At 43.5% G+C, this 14,073-nt stretch overlaps 1 protein-coding gene across 5 annotated transcripts in view; it reads left to right on the top strand.

Annotated features, from left to right (window-relative positions):
- Positions 1–14,073, top strand: part of TMEM170B (transmembrane protein 170B) — a 143,982-nt gene that overhangs the window by 56,622 nt on the left and 73,287 nt on the right. The window contains exons 3-4 of one of the 5 annotated variants that reach the window (XM_081294700.1): positions 1,448–1,519; positions 12,382–13,171. The exons of 2 other annotated variants lie outside the window; for them this stretch is intronic. In XM_081294700.1, the coding sequence (XP_081150826.1) occupies positions 1,448–1,519; positions 12,382–12,389 (80 nt within the window). In that variant the 3' untranslated portion in view covers positions 12,390–13,171. Of the gene's footprint in view, positions 1–1,447; positions 1,520–2,301; positions 2,322–12,381; positions 13,172–14,073 lie in introns of those variants that run through there. 2 more of the 5 variants (XM_081294701.1, XM_081294696.1) reach the window with 2 other exon arrangements.

The raw sequence follows: 14,073 nt of genomic DNA, 5'->3' as shown, positions 1-14,073 counted from the left end.
CCCGGCACCACAAAAAACAAACAAACAAAAAAAAACTTGCTGAAACTATCTGTGCCTCAAAGCATCTTGATGTGCCCTTCAGGTCAGGTGGCTGTTCAGGAAATCTCTAGTTCCCCAGATGGTCTTTCTGTTCATTCAGGAAGGACTTTCTAACCTGACCCACTTACATCTCTGGGTGACGTGGATCACCAAGCTTCTCCCTGTGTCTGACCTGTCCATCAGGCCTCACGCTGGAGCATGCTGGCCATCAGCCTGCGTGGCTGTGGGGGAGGGGGCGGCGCACGGCTGGAGCAGGCCCTGGCACGAGGGTGTGTCGGGGCAGGTAGCTGTCCCCCATGGAGGGAGGGCATCGCCTGGCGTCTTCCCCACACCCTATTCCTGTGCTGAAGCCCAAGTCTGAACCCTCGCTTCTGGTTTCTTTGAAAATCCTTGGTGCACAAATAAGCAAATGAGGGACAAGGAATGTCCAGTCATTGTTTGAGGAGTTTCTGGAATTTGGAGCATTGTGATTCTGGTTGTTTGGAAAAGCTCTGGGTTGCCTGTTTATCATACAGCCCAGGCACATGCATGACTTCCTGGGGGACGGGCCCGCATTCTTGGTCCCCTTGGCGTCTCTTGCCCAGCAAGGTTCCTTCAGGGTGTCTTCCCAACATCCTGTCTGGGAATGACCTTCTTTTCTCCACTTACTAAGCTCTCGGAGTCCTCATTGAAATGACCTCCTGCACAGGAAGGCCCTCTGTGGCGCCTGGCAAGAGAAAACAGCCCTGGTTTCTAGGAAGTCTCTCTCTCTCTCTCTCTCTCTCACACACACACACACACACACACACACACACACACACACTGTCAAAGGCCAAGTGTTCTTCCGAAGGCCTGGTACGGAAGACCAGCAGACATTTCAGCAACGTTCAAAACAGAGGCAGAGACAGGCACAGGGCACATGGATGTCACAGGCGGAGTCTGCAGTGGCCACAGCAAGCCCAAGTGGGCCTGAGGGGAAAAGAAGGGCAAGCCCAGGTCTCCGTGTAGACATGGGGCAGATAGCTGTCCCCCACAGAGGAAAGGCCTCTCCTGCTTTCAGGCTGAAAAATTATTCACTGAGATGTCTGCAAAGCCAGTGGCACTTAGAAGAAAAATAATTGTGGAATTTATGTAAAAAGAATTTTGCTCCATCTCCAGTACAGAAAAACTAATGGCTGTCATGTTCTCAAGCGGTCAGAACATTTTTTTTTTTCATTTTTCTAAAGGATACCAGTTGTTTTTAAACAATTTTCGTTTTGCACTGGGCCCCACAAAACATATAGCCGGCCCTGCTGGTGATAAACACAGATTTCTGTGCAAACACACAATAGCCTTGGCAATGGATGTGGACAGCTTGTGTCCACTAGGGTTCACAGCATGTTTACATAGAACTTCAGGTTAATGGTTATTTTTGTTTGGATTCCCTCAGAGATGCACCCTGGGATAAGGAATCAAATCAGGAGGATTATCTCTGAAGCCAAGAGGGGAGCAAGCAAAGCAGGTGAGGAAGGGAAGACAGTCAATCAGCCATGTGCCACAAAGCTGTCACCCCTGTGGGGTATGGAGCTCCTTCCTGCTGGGGAAATCACCCGGGGAGGCAGTGTTATCCCAGATTACCCCAGACCCAGAACAGGGAAGCTGGAGCATTTGCCTGCTATTGATGGTCAGTTACTCCTGGAGATATTAATTCTCTGCCATTTCTAGTGTGGTCTGCTCCTGGTTACTATGGCCAGAAGGAAACACCCTAAAAAGAGAATCCCAGGTATAGACAGGGTGCCAACAGCACCTATAACATTAGTCAGGCTGAAGATATGTGTTAAAATTATTAGCGAGACCCTGGAAAACCGGGTGACAAGATGCACAAAGAAAAATAAATGATTTCTCTGCCTGGATGAAATTTCACAGGAACACTCTGAAGAGTCATTCATAGAGGTGTCTTGAGATCCAAGTCTTCCACTTGGATTTATAGAAATTGTAGGTAATTGGAAATCTATTTGAACATGAAATGAACTCAGGCAGTAACCACACAAAATATGTATAATAGGCAGGCTTATAGCAAATCCTCATACTCTGCTTTCTGTAAATGCATGTACACTCAATGTATAATGTTTGTAAAATCATATTGATTTATTCAATCTTATGTAAAGGCAGATATTACTTTGAATACATTTAAGAATTTATGTCAAGTAAGCAAAATGTGAGAGTGTGTATACATGTACTTATTTTTTTTTAAGATCAGGTGACTTTTACTATTTTTATTCTTCTCTCTCTCTCTCTCTGCAGATTAAACCCAGGCACTTACCCATTGAGTCACATCTGTAGCCCTTTTTATATTCTATTTAGGGACAGGGTCCTCCTGAGTTGCCTAGTGCTTCACTAAGTTGCTGAGGCTGGCTTTGAACTCTCCATCCTCCTGCCTCAGCCTCATGAGCAGCTGGGATTACAGGAGTGCACCACCACACCCAGCTTTTTACCCCATTTTCGCTGTTGTGTTATGTTGGTGTTGGGCCCGAGTCTTGATTTTATCATATATGTGAGCTAATAAGTTAGTTTGTCACCGTTTCATAAAAGCTTGAAGAAGCCATGAGGTTCTTGGGTCAGAGGAAAATGCCTCTATTACAGTCATTAGTAGCATGTTGTCTCCACCAGAGCAATACTCTGTGTTTATACTCTTTAGATGCCACTCAGTCAGTGAGCTTGTGTTGCAACTAAGGAGCACGGACATTGGGGAAACTATTGCTTTTATAACAAGCAGTAAGCAAGCCTGTTCAAAGTTCCCAGCTACATACATGATCTCATGAGATTTCCTGGTTAAAAGAATGGCATGACCTTGTCATATTGGCACACCAAGCTAGCCAATCAAGATATTAAAGCATCTATTGTAAATACAACCCACACATTTAAAAAGATACAAGAAAATATGAAAATATTAAGACCAAATATTAAATTTACATATTGTTCAAAAGGCAGAATCAGCTGTTTATATATGAAAAATACATTGAGAAAAATTTACAGTGGTTGACAGATTAGAAGCTGTGAAGAAAAATATTGATGAACTTGAGGACCTGTCAATAAAAATTATCCAAAAGGAAACACAGAGAAGAAAAGGTGAATGGGGTAGGAGTGAGCTGTGGGATGAGCACGGGTGGCCTTATGTACTGTGAAAGCCACTGGTGAGAGGTCAGGAGCATTGGGAAGGCAGACCAAGTCCAGTGATATGAAGTAGGGTTACTAGAGCAAGGTACTGGAAGAAGTAGGGGTGACGGGGGAGCAGAGTCAGGACCTCGTGAGCCTAAATAGAGACTCTGGGCATATTAGAAAAAGCACCCATTTGGAAACACTAAGAAAATGTGCTTTAAAAACATTAAAAAAATTCTTAAGAAGGGACTTGTGGACTCAGGCAAGTGGACTCAGGGCTGTGCACAGTATCCTTCACCCCAAACCCTGGCATCTTTGGGCAGAGCCCAGCCTACAGAACGGGAGTGTAGTGGTCTTGAGGAGAGACAACCAATAGGAGGCACTAACTGGAGAATACGGATGATGCAAGGCATGACAAGGAGTGAAACCATCCCAGGGGGCAGAAGGAGTTGCAGAGAGGGGCTGCAGGAGAAATGCATGCATCGTCCCAGGCAGAGATGATGCCCCTCCTCTCCTGCCTTCCTTAGCCCATCACTTGTGGACTCTTGGCTTTCACAATTCATGCAGAAGGAGGCACACCTGCAATGGTCACCACAGAATCGCAGGCTGAATTGTGTCCAAAATTTGTATGTTAAGTCTGGACTCCCAGTACTCCAGAAAGTGACTCTGCTAGGAGACAGAGATTACTTTTAGACAGTAATTAAGTTATAATGAAGGCACGTGGGTAGGTCCAATCCCACCTGACTGGTGTCCTCATAAGAAGAGGAAATGAGGACAGACACACACACAGAGGGAAGACTGTGTGGGGATTAGGGAGGCCTCAGGAGAAACCAACCTGCCCACACCTTGAGGTCAGGCCTCACTCTCCAGAATGGAAAGAATTTCTGTTGTTTTTAGCCATGCAGCCTGTACTTTGAGATTGTGAAGGCTTGGCAGGGATGCCACACAATACTTTTTTATGGCACCTCTACCAAACAAATGTACACGATGAGGAAGTTTTACATGGGACAACTGAGCAGCTAGGTTCCTTGCCCTGGAAGAAAAGAGTGATATTAAGCAAAAATGGAAGGAATTCTGTCTATAAGCTTAGCTCAAAAACGGTTCTGAAGGCCAGCTCTGCCACTTCATAGATTTGTGACCCCAGGTAAATTGATTTCCAGGTGTCCACTTGTCCTTGACTGCAAAAGGAGCTTCAAATGGAGTGTACATGGTAGAGGTGCCACCAGGACTCAGTGAGATAGCACGGTGCTTGACATAAGCTAAGTGCTCAAGGTATTAGCTCATCTTCTTGTTCTCTTGTACGCAACCTGAGCTCCTCCAACGCTAGCATTGTGTTTTCTTCTGCCTTTGAAATAAACTAGAAGCATTTATTAAGTGTGAACCTCTTACCTGAAAGAATCAAGATGTGGGGAAGTTGAAGTCTAGTTAGGCCAGGTTGCTTAAAGGATTTTTTTTTAAGCCTTCCTCCAGTGATCTATGGAGTGGCAAATGGATGGCCAATCCACTGGTACAAGGACTATTAGAATAAAGTCTTCTCCCAAATTACTTCCTAATAATCATTGTGTGAGGCAGGACTATCACTAATAGCATTTTATATATTAGGAAAATATGACCCAGGAAATGCTGGAGCATGCAAAGATACCCAGAATTAGGTGCAAAGTCGGTTCCAGAATCCAGTGACATTTTATGACTATTGGATAGGCAGATACTGATTAAATAAGTTCTTAATAAGTGATGCTGGAGATGATGTCCATGCCTATGGGTAGATGGTATTACAAAGGGTGTTTTCAAATGTCACTCTTTTTGTGTCGGGTGGGAGACATCCATGTCAGCCATGATCTAAGGGCTTGGCTCAGCATGGGTTTGGGGGTCAGACGATCAGGAGTTTGGCTCTGGCTCTGCTACTAACTGGCTAGATGATTTTGGGCACTTGGCTGCTCCTGAATTGTGAATTGAAGAGATTGTACCTAATGATTTCTCAAATCTATTAAAAACTGCTTCTGCAAAACAGAACTTCCGAGACTAATAAGAACCCAGAGGCATATGGAGATAGAGATCTCCCCACTGTGGTCTGAGTTCCCCACCACCGACGATGCCTTTCAATGGCTGGAAACGCAGGGAAGCAGCTGTACAGATAACGCTGGGGAGGTGGGGCAAGTCCTTCTTTAAGCTTGGTTACAGGAACAAGTGTACTGGGGACTTAAAGGAATCCAACTTGCACCCTTAGGATTAGAAAGTACAAATTCTACAAGAACTCCCTGGCGACAGAACAGAGAGTCCTAGAACAAAGCCTGTTTTGATCCTTTGTCTTGGTTTGGGGTGATACCATATCTACAGCAGAAACCACGGTGCTTGTATTGTTTGTGTGCCAGGAATAAAACAGGAAAACACAACCAAGTGGTTTGGTTAGTTTTGGCATGCACAATGCAGGTTGGGAAATGCCCTTGGATTCTGGCTGATCACCTAGCATTTAATTTCTTAATAAGTGTGTTGCTTTCAAAATACCAGAGGTTCTTGTTGAAGAGTGGTTGTAAAGAATTGAACATCCTGGTATTTGGAACAAACATTCCGGCTGATTGGCATCAGAGCCTTTACTGTAATATCACTGATAATAGCAAATGACCAAAACAAGAGTCGGTGTCGGGTCCCTGGGGATTCCCCCAAGGAAGACTTTCCATTTATGGTTAAAAAAATAAATAAAAATTAAAAAGAGTGAAGAAGCTGGGATTTGATGTTAAAAACTTGACAATTTGTGCTTGTAATGTTGGAATCACTGGTCCTCAAAGTGGAACTTCATGCCTTCAGCCTCAGTGGCCCTGGGACCATGACGATCTGGTTTTGGAGTTCACTGTGTGATCTTGAGTTGACCTTGGATCTAGCTTTGGGATGCTTCTGCTTTACTGATTTCAAGTTCACTTTGTTGTGGGGTTTCTATATTCTATATTCTGATCATTAAGTCAGAAGGTGCTATTGTTTGGATCATGACTACCCCCAAAGGCCCATGTGCTATGGGAGCTAGAACCATTAGGAGATGGGACCTAGTGGAAGGAGGTTAAATCATTGGAGGCATGCCCTTGAAGGGGATATTGGGACACTGGACCTTTCCTGTCTGTTTGCTCTCCAGCCACTATGAGGTGAGGCAGAGGTGGAGCAAAGCTTTTCTACCACATGTTCCCCACCATGATGTGCAGCCTCACCAAAGGCCCAAATCAACAAGGTCATTGGTTATGCATTAGAACCTCTGAACATGTCAACCAAAATATACCTTTCCTCTTTTTTTTCTGGTAAATACATTTGCTTTATTTTTTAAACTTTTTTATTATTATTTGTTCTAATTAGTTACATACAACAGCAGAAAGCATTTCCACTCATTGTACACAAATGGAGCATATCTTTTTATTTCTTTGGATGTACATGATGCAGAGTCACATCATTTGTACAATCATCCATGTACACAGGGTAATGGTGTCCATCTCGTTCCGCCATTTTTCTACCCCTTACCCCTTCTCCCCCGCTCAGTGCCCTCTGCCCAATCCAAAGTTCCTCCACTCCCCCCTACCTGCCTTATGGATCACCATCCACATATCAGAGAAAACATTTGGACTTTGGGATTGGCTTACTTCACTTAGCATGTTATTCTCCAGCTCTATCCATTTACCTGCAAATACCATAATTTCATTCTTCTTTAAGGCTGACATATTCCATTGTATATGAATACCACAGTTTCTTTATCCATTCATCTATTGAAGGGCATCTAGGTTGATTCCACAGTTTAGCTATTGTGAATTGAGCTGCTATAAACATTGATGTGGCTGCGTCCCTGTAGTATGATGATTTGTGTATCATGAGGAGTGGGATAGCTGGGTCAAATGGTGGTTCCAACTTTTTCTAAGGAAACTCCATACTGTTTTCCACAGTGGTTGCACCAATTTGTAGTCCCACCAGCAGTGTATGAGTGTACCTTTTCCCCCACATCCTCTCCAACACTTTTCATTGCTTGAATTCTTGATAACTGCCATTCTGACTGGAGTGAGATGAAATCTTAGAGTAGTTTTTATTTGCATTTCTCTAATTGCTAGAGATGTTGAACATTTTTCATATATTGGTTGATCAATTGCATATCTTCTGTGAAGTGTCTGTTCAGTTCCTTAACCCATTTATTGATTGGGTTATTTTTCTTTCTTTCTTTCTTAATTGGTGTTAAGTTTTTTTGGGTTCTTTACATATCCTGAAGATTAGTGCTCTGATGTGTGGTGAAGATTTTCTTCAATTCTGTAGATATCTATCTTTTAAAGTTGATTATTTCAAGTATTTTGTTATGGTAATGGAAAGGTAACATGGGAAGCATGATTTGATACCTGGGCCCAGTGTAGCTCAAAGACCAGCTGCATCGGCACCCCTCAGGGGCTTGTGAGAAATGGCCCATCCTAAACTTACCTTATCAGAACCTGTATGTTACAAGACCCTAGGGTGATTCATATGCACTTTTCAGTTTGAGAAGCTCTGTAGTAGAGCACCTCAGTGGCCACTCTAACAGGTACAACTGGGAGATAAATCAGCCCAGGACAGTTTGGTTATAAGAAGAAAGAGGAAAGGACTTAATTTTAAAAATCTGGTTATAATCAGAAATCTTCTGTTTGATAGTAGTACCACTTTCCAACCCAAAGGAAAGAGTCATTTTCCAAAAGTAAATAAATAAATAAAGTATGGGATTAATTTTCTCTCTCTCTCTCTCTCTCTCTCTCTCTCTCACACACACACACACACACACACACACACACATACACACACACACACACACACATACACACACACAGCAGAGAAGAAAAAAGCAATAAAAATCACCCTTATTTCACCCCTTGGAAATATATGATAAAAGAAGTCCCCAGACAGTTTTCTAACCACCCCTCACTTAAAATTACCAGTGTCACTTATATCCTACTCAAAATACTCGTCTGTTTGTGTATCTACAAACACAGTAAAATCATTCTTAATCATCGTTTTTGGGAATGCTTTCTCAGCTGGCACAAGGAAAGAGTGTTGGATGGAACCCTCTGAAAGGCCCCTCCCATTTAAGCCTGTAGCTATTCTGTTTGAAATGCATTTTGCATTAAGAAAGGGGAAAAGAGGCCCCACGCAGAGGGACAAGGTGAAGGAGACAGGAGCCTGGTTCCAGTGGAAAGCGGCTCCCTCTGCTTCTCTTTCTGCTCTCTTCACCTCTCTCACCAGCTCTAGCTTCGCAGAACACATGAGACTCCCTCCAATGACCCCTGCCCTTCTGGTGTTTGCAGAGGGTGGCAGGGCTGGAGATCAGAGAGGCTCAGGCCGTCCTCCTGGTGAGGTCACCAGGGAGCTCCAGTCCCTGCCAAGGAGGGGTTCTATCTCACCGAGTGGTTTCTGATGTCTTTTTTTAAAATTGCTTTTATTTTTAAAATACATGACAGTGGGATGCATCACAATTCGTATCTCACATACAGAGCACAATTTTTCATATCTCCGTATGTAAAGTATGTTCACACCAATTCATGTCTTCATACATGGACTTTGGACAACGGTGATCATCACATTCCACCATCCTCGCTAACCCCCTGCCCCCTCCCTTCCTCTCCCACCCCTCTGCATTCTACGCTGGAGCTTTCATTCCTTCTTGGAAGATTTAGGCCATAATTCAGTTGAGGCCATTGTTTTCCGATGCTTCTCCAGTATTTATTTGAAAAACTCTTCATTTAACTCTCCCGATTAAATGTAATTGCTCTGAACTTTTCTAAACACACACACACACACACACACACACACACACACACACACATCTTATCTGAGAAAGTGACACAGTCATAGGCCAGGGAGACTGTTATCTTTCCTTCTTACACATAGGGTTTAGAGAGAAAGAATTTCTCCTTTTTGGGACTCAGGGCCCAGTTTTCATGATTGGCCTTTGTAATGGTTGGCTATTGCTCCTTTTGCAAATTATCCCATACTTAGTGGCTTTAAATAATTTGTTATAGTTTTGCAACTCAGAAGTCCAAATATAATCTGATGCACTGGATTAACTCCAGGTACTCTCTATGTGCAGAGGTGCAGGTGTTCCGTGGCTGGTGGCTGCTTTACTCCTACTCCAACCTCTGCCTCCCTCTTCACATTCCCGTCTTTGATTCCGATTCTCCTCCCTGTCCCTCTTTGGACCGTATTGATTGCCGTGCACTTGCCAATAACCCAGGATAATCTAGGGATAATCTCAATAGCCTCTCTATCTAAGGATTCTCCACTCAATCACATGGATAAAGTCCTCTTTGCCATTTAAAGTGACCTCGTCCTAGATCCTTGGGATTAGGAATTGGGCATCTTGAGAGGGCCATCTTTCCACAGCCGACAAGGCCAAAATACTACAATCATGTCCCTTGAGCACATCTCACCAGCTAAGGGAGAGTTTATGGATTGTCTCCAGGTTAAGCTGCTTGAATTCACAGCACAGAACAATTCCCAGACTCCTTGGAGAGGGGAAGGCAGAGTGGTGCTTTTCAAAGAGCTTACAGATGTGTTTTGACAAGCAGCCAGTCAAATGAAGGAGTGAGGAGGCAGAAAAGTGGGATGGGGGAGGCTGAAACCAAAAGAATAAGGAAATATAATATATACTATAATGAACAATGTAATGTACATATATCATACACACACAATAATCATCTCAGACTCTCCACTCAATTCCACATGCCAAGCACAGCACAGGGCCCTCTGCAGACGTCATTTCATTTAATCTGCACAAAAAAAAGTCAGCAAAACGGGCATGGGCGTCTTTATTTTAAAGATGAGGAGACTGGATTCTATCACCATGATGAGCTCTTCGTCCACTCTTGTGGGGTCTCAGGGGTCACCTTGCACAAGGCCCTGTCAGCAGAGAGGACGCTGTTTTCTGAATGTGGTTTCTAATAACTAGAATCATTTTCCCTGAAGAAAGTGCTCATAGGCTGTTGGTAAATTTGGCCTTGCCCTAGAGCAAAGGCAGAATGAGTCCGGCTTCCTTAGAGAGCATGGTGTTTATCTTACCTTCCTTCCCCACTTAATGGACCACTGATCTGTAGAATCTGCTTGACTTTGTCAGAACAGAAGCCATAGAGTGTCTTAATGGCGGGCATTCTGGATCCTGTTGGAAATTACATTCATATTTGATTAACATTTATTGAATATTTGTCATGGGCTGTAGGCTGAGCAGGGTTTCTGGTAAACAGCTCAATAAGCATTTGGTGGAAATGGGGCTACCCTAGGACATGTGCTCAGGTAATTAGATGGTCAAGTGGCTTATGGTGATGAGGAGACCTGATGGAAGGTCTGACTATCTCCATTAACCAGTGCATTCAAGAAACAGATGACTGGTCCTTCTTGGTTTGCAGTAATTCCCTATCATTGGAAGTTGTTTCAAAATATGTGTCTGTCTATTGTCAGCCTGGGTCCTTCTCTTACAAATAGAGAGAGAAGAAAAGAGAAAAGAAAACCCAAATGCAGGAATTGAAACTGATTTCAGCTCCTCTTTATATTGCTCGATGGCACCCAACTAGTTAGAGCCAGGCTGAGCTGGCCCAGGGAACCAATTGACTTTCCAATTCCCTGTTCAATGACAGTAGGGCCATAGCTTGATATTGGCCATAGAACTATTCACACCATGAATATCTGTAAACATTACCATTTAGGGCATATTTTTCCCCTTCTAAAAAAACCAGTTTATCAGCATACCAATGTCCCCAGTACATATACTTTGTGCGAGTGGTACCATAAATGATTAAAATAAGTATTCAATTGGAAAAAATTAATATTTGTTAACATAGTTAAGGAATGCTCACAGAGGAAATATAGAAAATCACAGATCCAGGTGTTGGAAGAGACAGTAGACATTAACCAGAGTATGTGTCCATTTGGCAGATCAGGAAACTGAATCCGTCCTGATCAGAAGAGCTCTGTACCTTCTTCCTTAGATCCAATCCAGATCAACCTGGAGATGCCTTTCTGCGTTCTTCCCTAATGGCACAATACTTGGGATTTAAAAGTGGGTGTCCCAGAACAGGGCATTCAGAGCTTCATAGCAGAGGTCAGGGGGAGCAGAGGAAGGGACTCAACCCAGGATGCAGGGGTAGGGTGGACATGCCAGGGATGGTTTGCCTCTGCCTGTTCTTGTAACAACTAAACAAGGAAAATGATTGCTATTTTTCACCAATCCTTTTTTCATTCCAAACCACTTTTTCATACCAAGCCTGGTGATTCTCAGGTCCAGAGATGGGGTCAACTACTGGCCATTATAGGACTCTGAGCTGCAGAAGCTCCCAGGGCACATGTATGGGCACAGCCTCTCAGAAAAAAATCCAGGACAGAGGAGGGTGTCTTCACTGTGCCAGTGTTGTTCAGGAAATCCTCTTTCCATGACTAACCAGATCAAATGAATTAATTTGTTTTTTAAAAATTAATAGAAGCAGAAAATCTACCAGAAAACAGCCCGTGAGAAGGTAGGTTTTTGTAATTAGTGTCTAGAGAAGAACATCCAGATTGTTTCTTCTCTCGACATTCCCCTGCTCAGTTCTTCCTGCTCTGCTTTGCTGGCCTCTGCCCCACACTGAGCCTGTTGAAGCATGAAGCTGGGGAGGTCGAGCATCTCATATGGACCAAATCCCGGATGTCACTTTCCTTCTTCAGCCCACAAGCCAGTGAACCGTGCAGGGCAAAGGTTGGAATTATAGTCCTTGGCTATTCTTTTGTGTTTCTGAGCACTCTCTTCTTTCTCCACATCTCTCTGGCCTGCATATGCAACACCCCCGCCCCGCCAATACCAAATCTTACAACAATTCTTGCAAAAATAAACGAGCTTGTAATTAATAGCTTTCATATGAACTCTGGCATTTTCTAGAAGCTAAGTTCTTGTGTTCAACAACCTAAGGGGATGTTGGTTAGTTGTACAGTTGTCCCTTGGTATCTGACAGTGAGGATTGGTTCCCGGATCTCCAAGGATACTAAAATCTTTGGATGCTCAAGGGCCTTATATTAAATGTGGCTAATACATGCCCTCTCATTAATGTTAATGCTGACTTTAAATCTTTTCTAGATTACTCATAATGCCTAATACAATATAAATGCTATGTAAAGTGTTGTTATCCTGTATTTATTAGGGAATAATGACAAGAAAAAAAAGTCCTAACATGTTCTATGCAAGTGAAATTCTTTTTTTTTTTTTTTTTTTTTTTTTAGCATTTTAGATCTGCATTTGAGGATGCATGACTTGAAGACACAGAGGGCTGATGGTTATCATACAGCAGCACTTGCAAATGGGGTTTCTGGTCTTAGGGGACCCCCCCATAGCAATGGCTATAGATGAGTATAGCAGATATTTCTAACATTTTTTTTAAATCAGCCTTTCCTCTCTCCCTCCTTCTGCAAACTTCCCAGCCATGGCTTTCAGGAATAAAATTAGCTCATTCTTGATCTCTCAGAGATCTTGAGTGTTGAGAAGGGGAAATCAGCAGCAGAACCCATCAGGCAAAGGAGTGAAGAGGTCAGAGGCAGGGAGACTGTGGGGATTCCCACCGCCCAAAGCATGGGCTGGCTGTGATCATGATGGCCTGAAGATGGGGAGATAGGAGAGGCATGCAGAGGGAAAGAAGGGAAGGATTTTGCCACCGGTTGCTACTGTTTTAGAGATTCAAGAAGCAGGAAGAACTGAGCATGATTCCAGGGGTTGGAGCCTGAGCCCTGGAAGAACATGAGTACTGAAGTCAGGTCATTAAAAGGCAGATTCCCTATTTCTAAAATCTGCTCTGCAAGCTGCTTCTCAGGTCGAGGACCTGACCTAAAATGACCTTGAAGGCCAGAATAACGGAGAGCCTGGAATTAGAGACTCTCCAGTTAGAACCCTGTTACAACTAATTGGAAGGCACTCCCTTACTCTCGGATGTTTAAATTTGTTTGCTATAAGTCTATTGGGGAGACAGACTTGAGAGTTTCTCCTGTCTCCTTATCAGTCAGCCTATAATAAAGCTCTTTTTTGCAAAAATTGGTGTCATGGTATTGACTTCTTTGCCCACTGGTCATGAGCCCTAGCTACGAGTCAGTTCTGTGATGCTGAACCATGGTTCTCAACTTGGTTGAATTGAGAGATGCCTAGAAGATTGTAAAGCACACTTCTGGATGTGTCTGTGAGGATGTTTCCAGAGACAATTGACATTGGGTCAGCAAACTGAGCAAGGAAGACCTTTCTTGAATGGGGGTAGCAGTGTCCAGTAAGTAAGGAGCCAAACGGAGCACAGAGCGCAAGAGAGAAGCTCACACATGTGCCTGTGCTCGGTTCTTCTTTCTGTTGTCGTTGCCCATGGACATCAGACTCCAGAGTCTTTTGCTCTTGAATGTGGACTTGCATAGAGAGTCTACAGCAGCTTATAAGCCTTCAGTCTTCAAGTGAGGTTGCATCATTGCTCCCTCTTATTCCAGCTTCCAGCTTCTTGGGCTGAGAAGCTACTAGTTTCTCCAGGTCTCCAGCCTGCAAATGGCCATTGTGGCTCTGCGGATTGATCAGTCTTAAAATTACACACACATACAACACACACTCACACACAATATTGGTTATCTGCCATGTTCCTCTGGAAATCCCTAATACAAGTACTACTGGCAGAAGTGGAGAGAAATAAAATACCACTGGGGCTAGAATGACTAAACGTGGATTTGGTGGCACCAGCCCACAGTAGTTGTCTTCCTAACAAGAAATAACAATTAAGCATTAATCTGTTGCAGGCGAATGTGCTGAAGGCTGAAGAAAGCAAAACACAAAGGGTTTGTCCCCACTTTCCCTCTTCTCAGAGACGTGTTATCATCATTGACAGGTTACTATTACTGTGCATTTATAGCTTCTTGGAACAGAGCAGGATTCTCATCAGCTACTCTATAAGA

Source organism: Spermophilus citellus, assembly GCF_964194105.1.
Source record: "Spermophilus citellus genome assembly, chromosome: 5".
Taxonomy (NCBI): domain Eukaryota; kingdom Metazoa; phylum Chordata; class Mammalia; order Rodentia; family Sciuridae; genus Spermophilus; species Spermophilus citellus.
The sequence above is the reverse complement of the archived record's forward strand: the minus strand, read 5'-3'. Positions and strand labels throughout refer to the sequence as shown.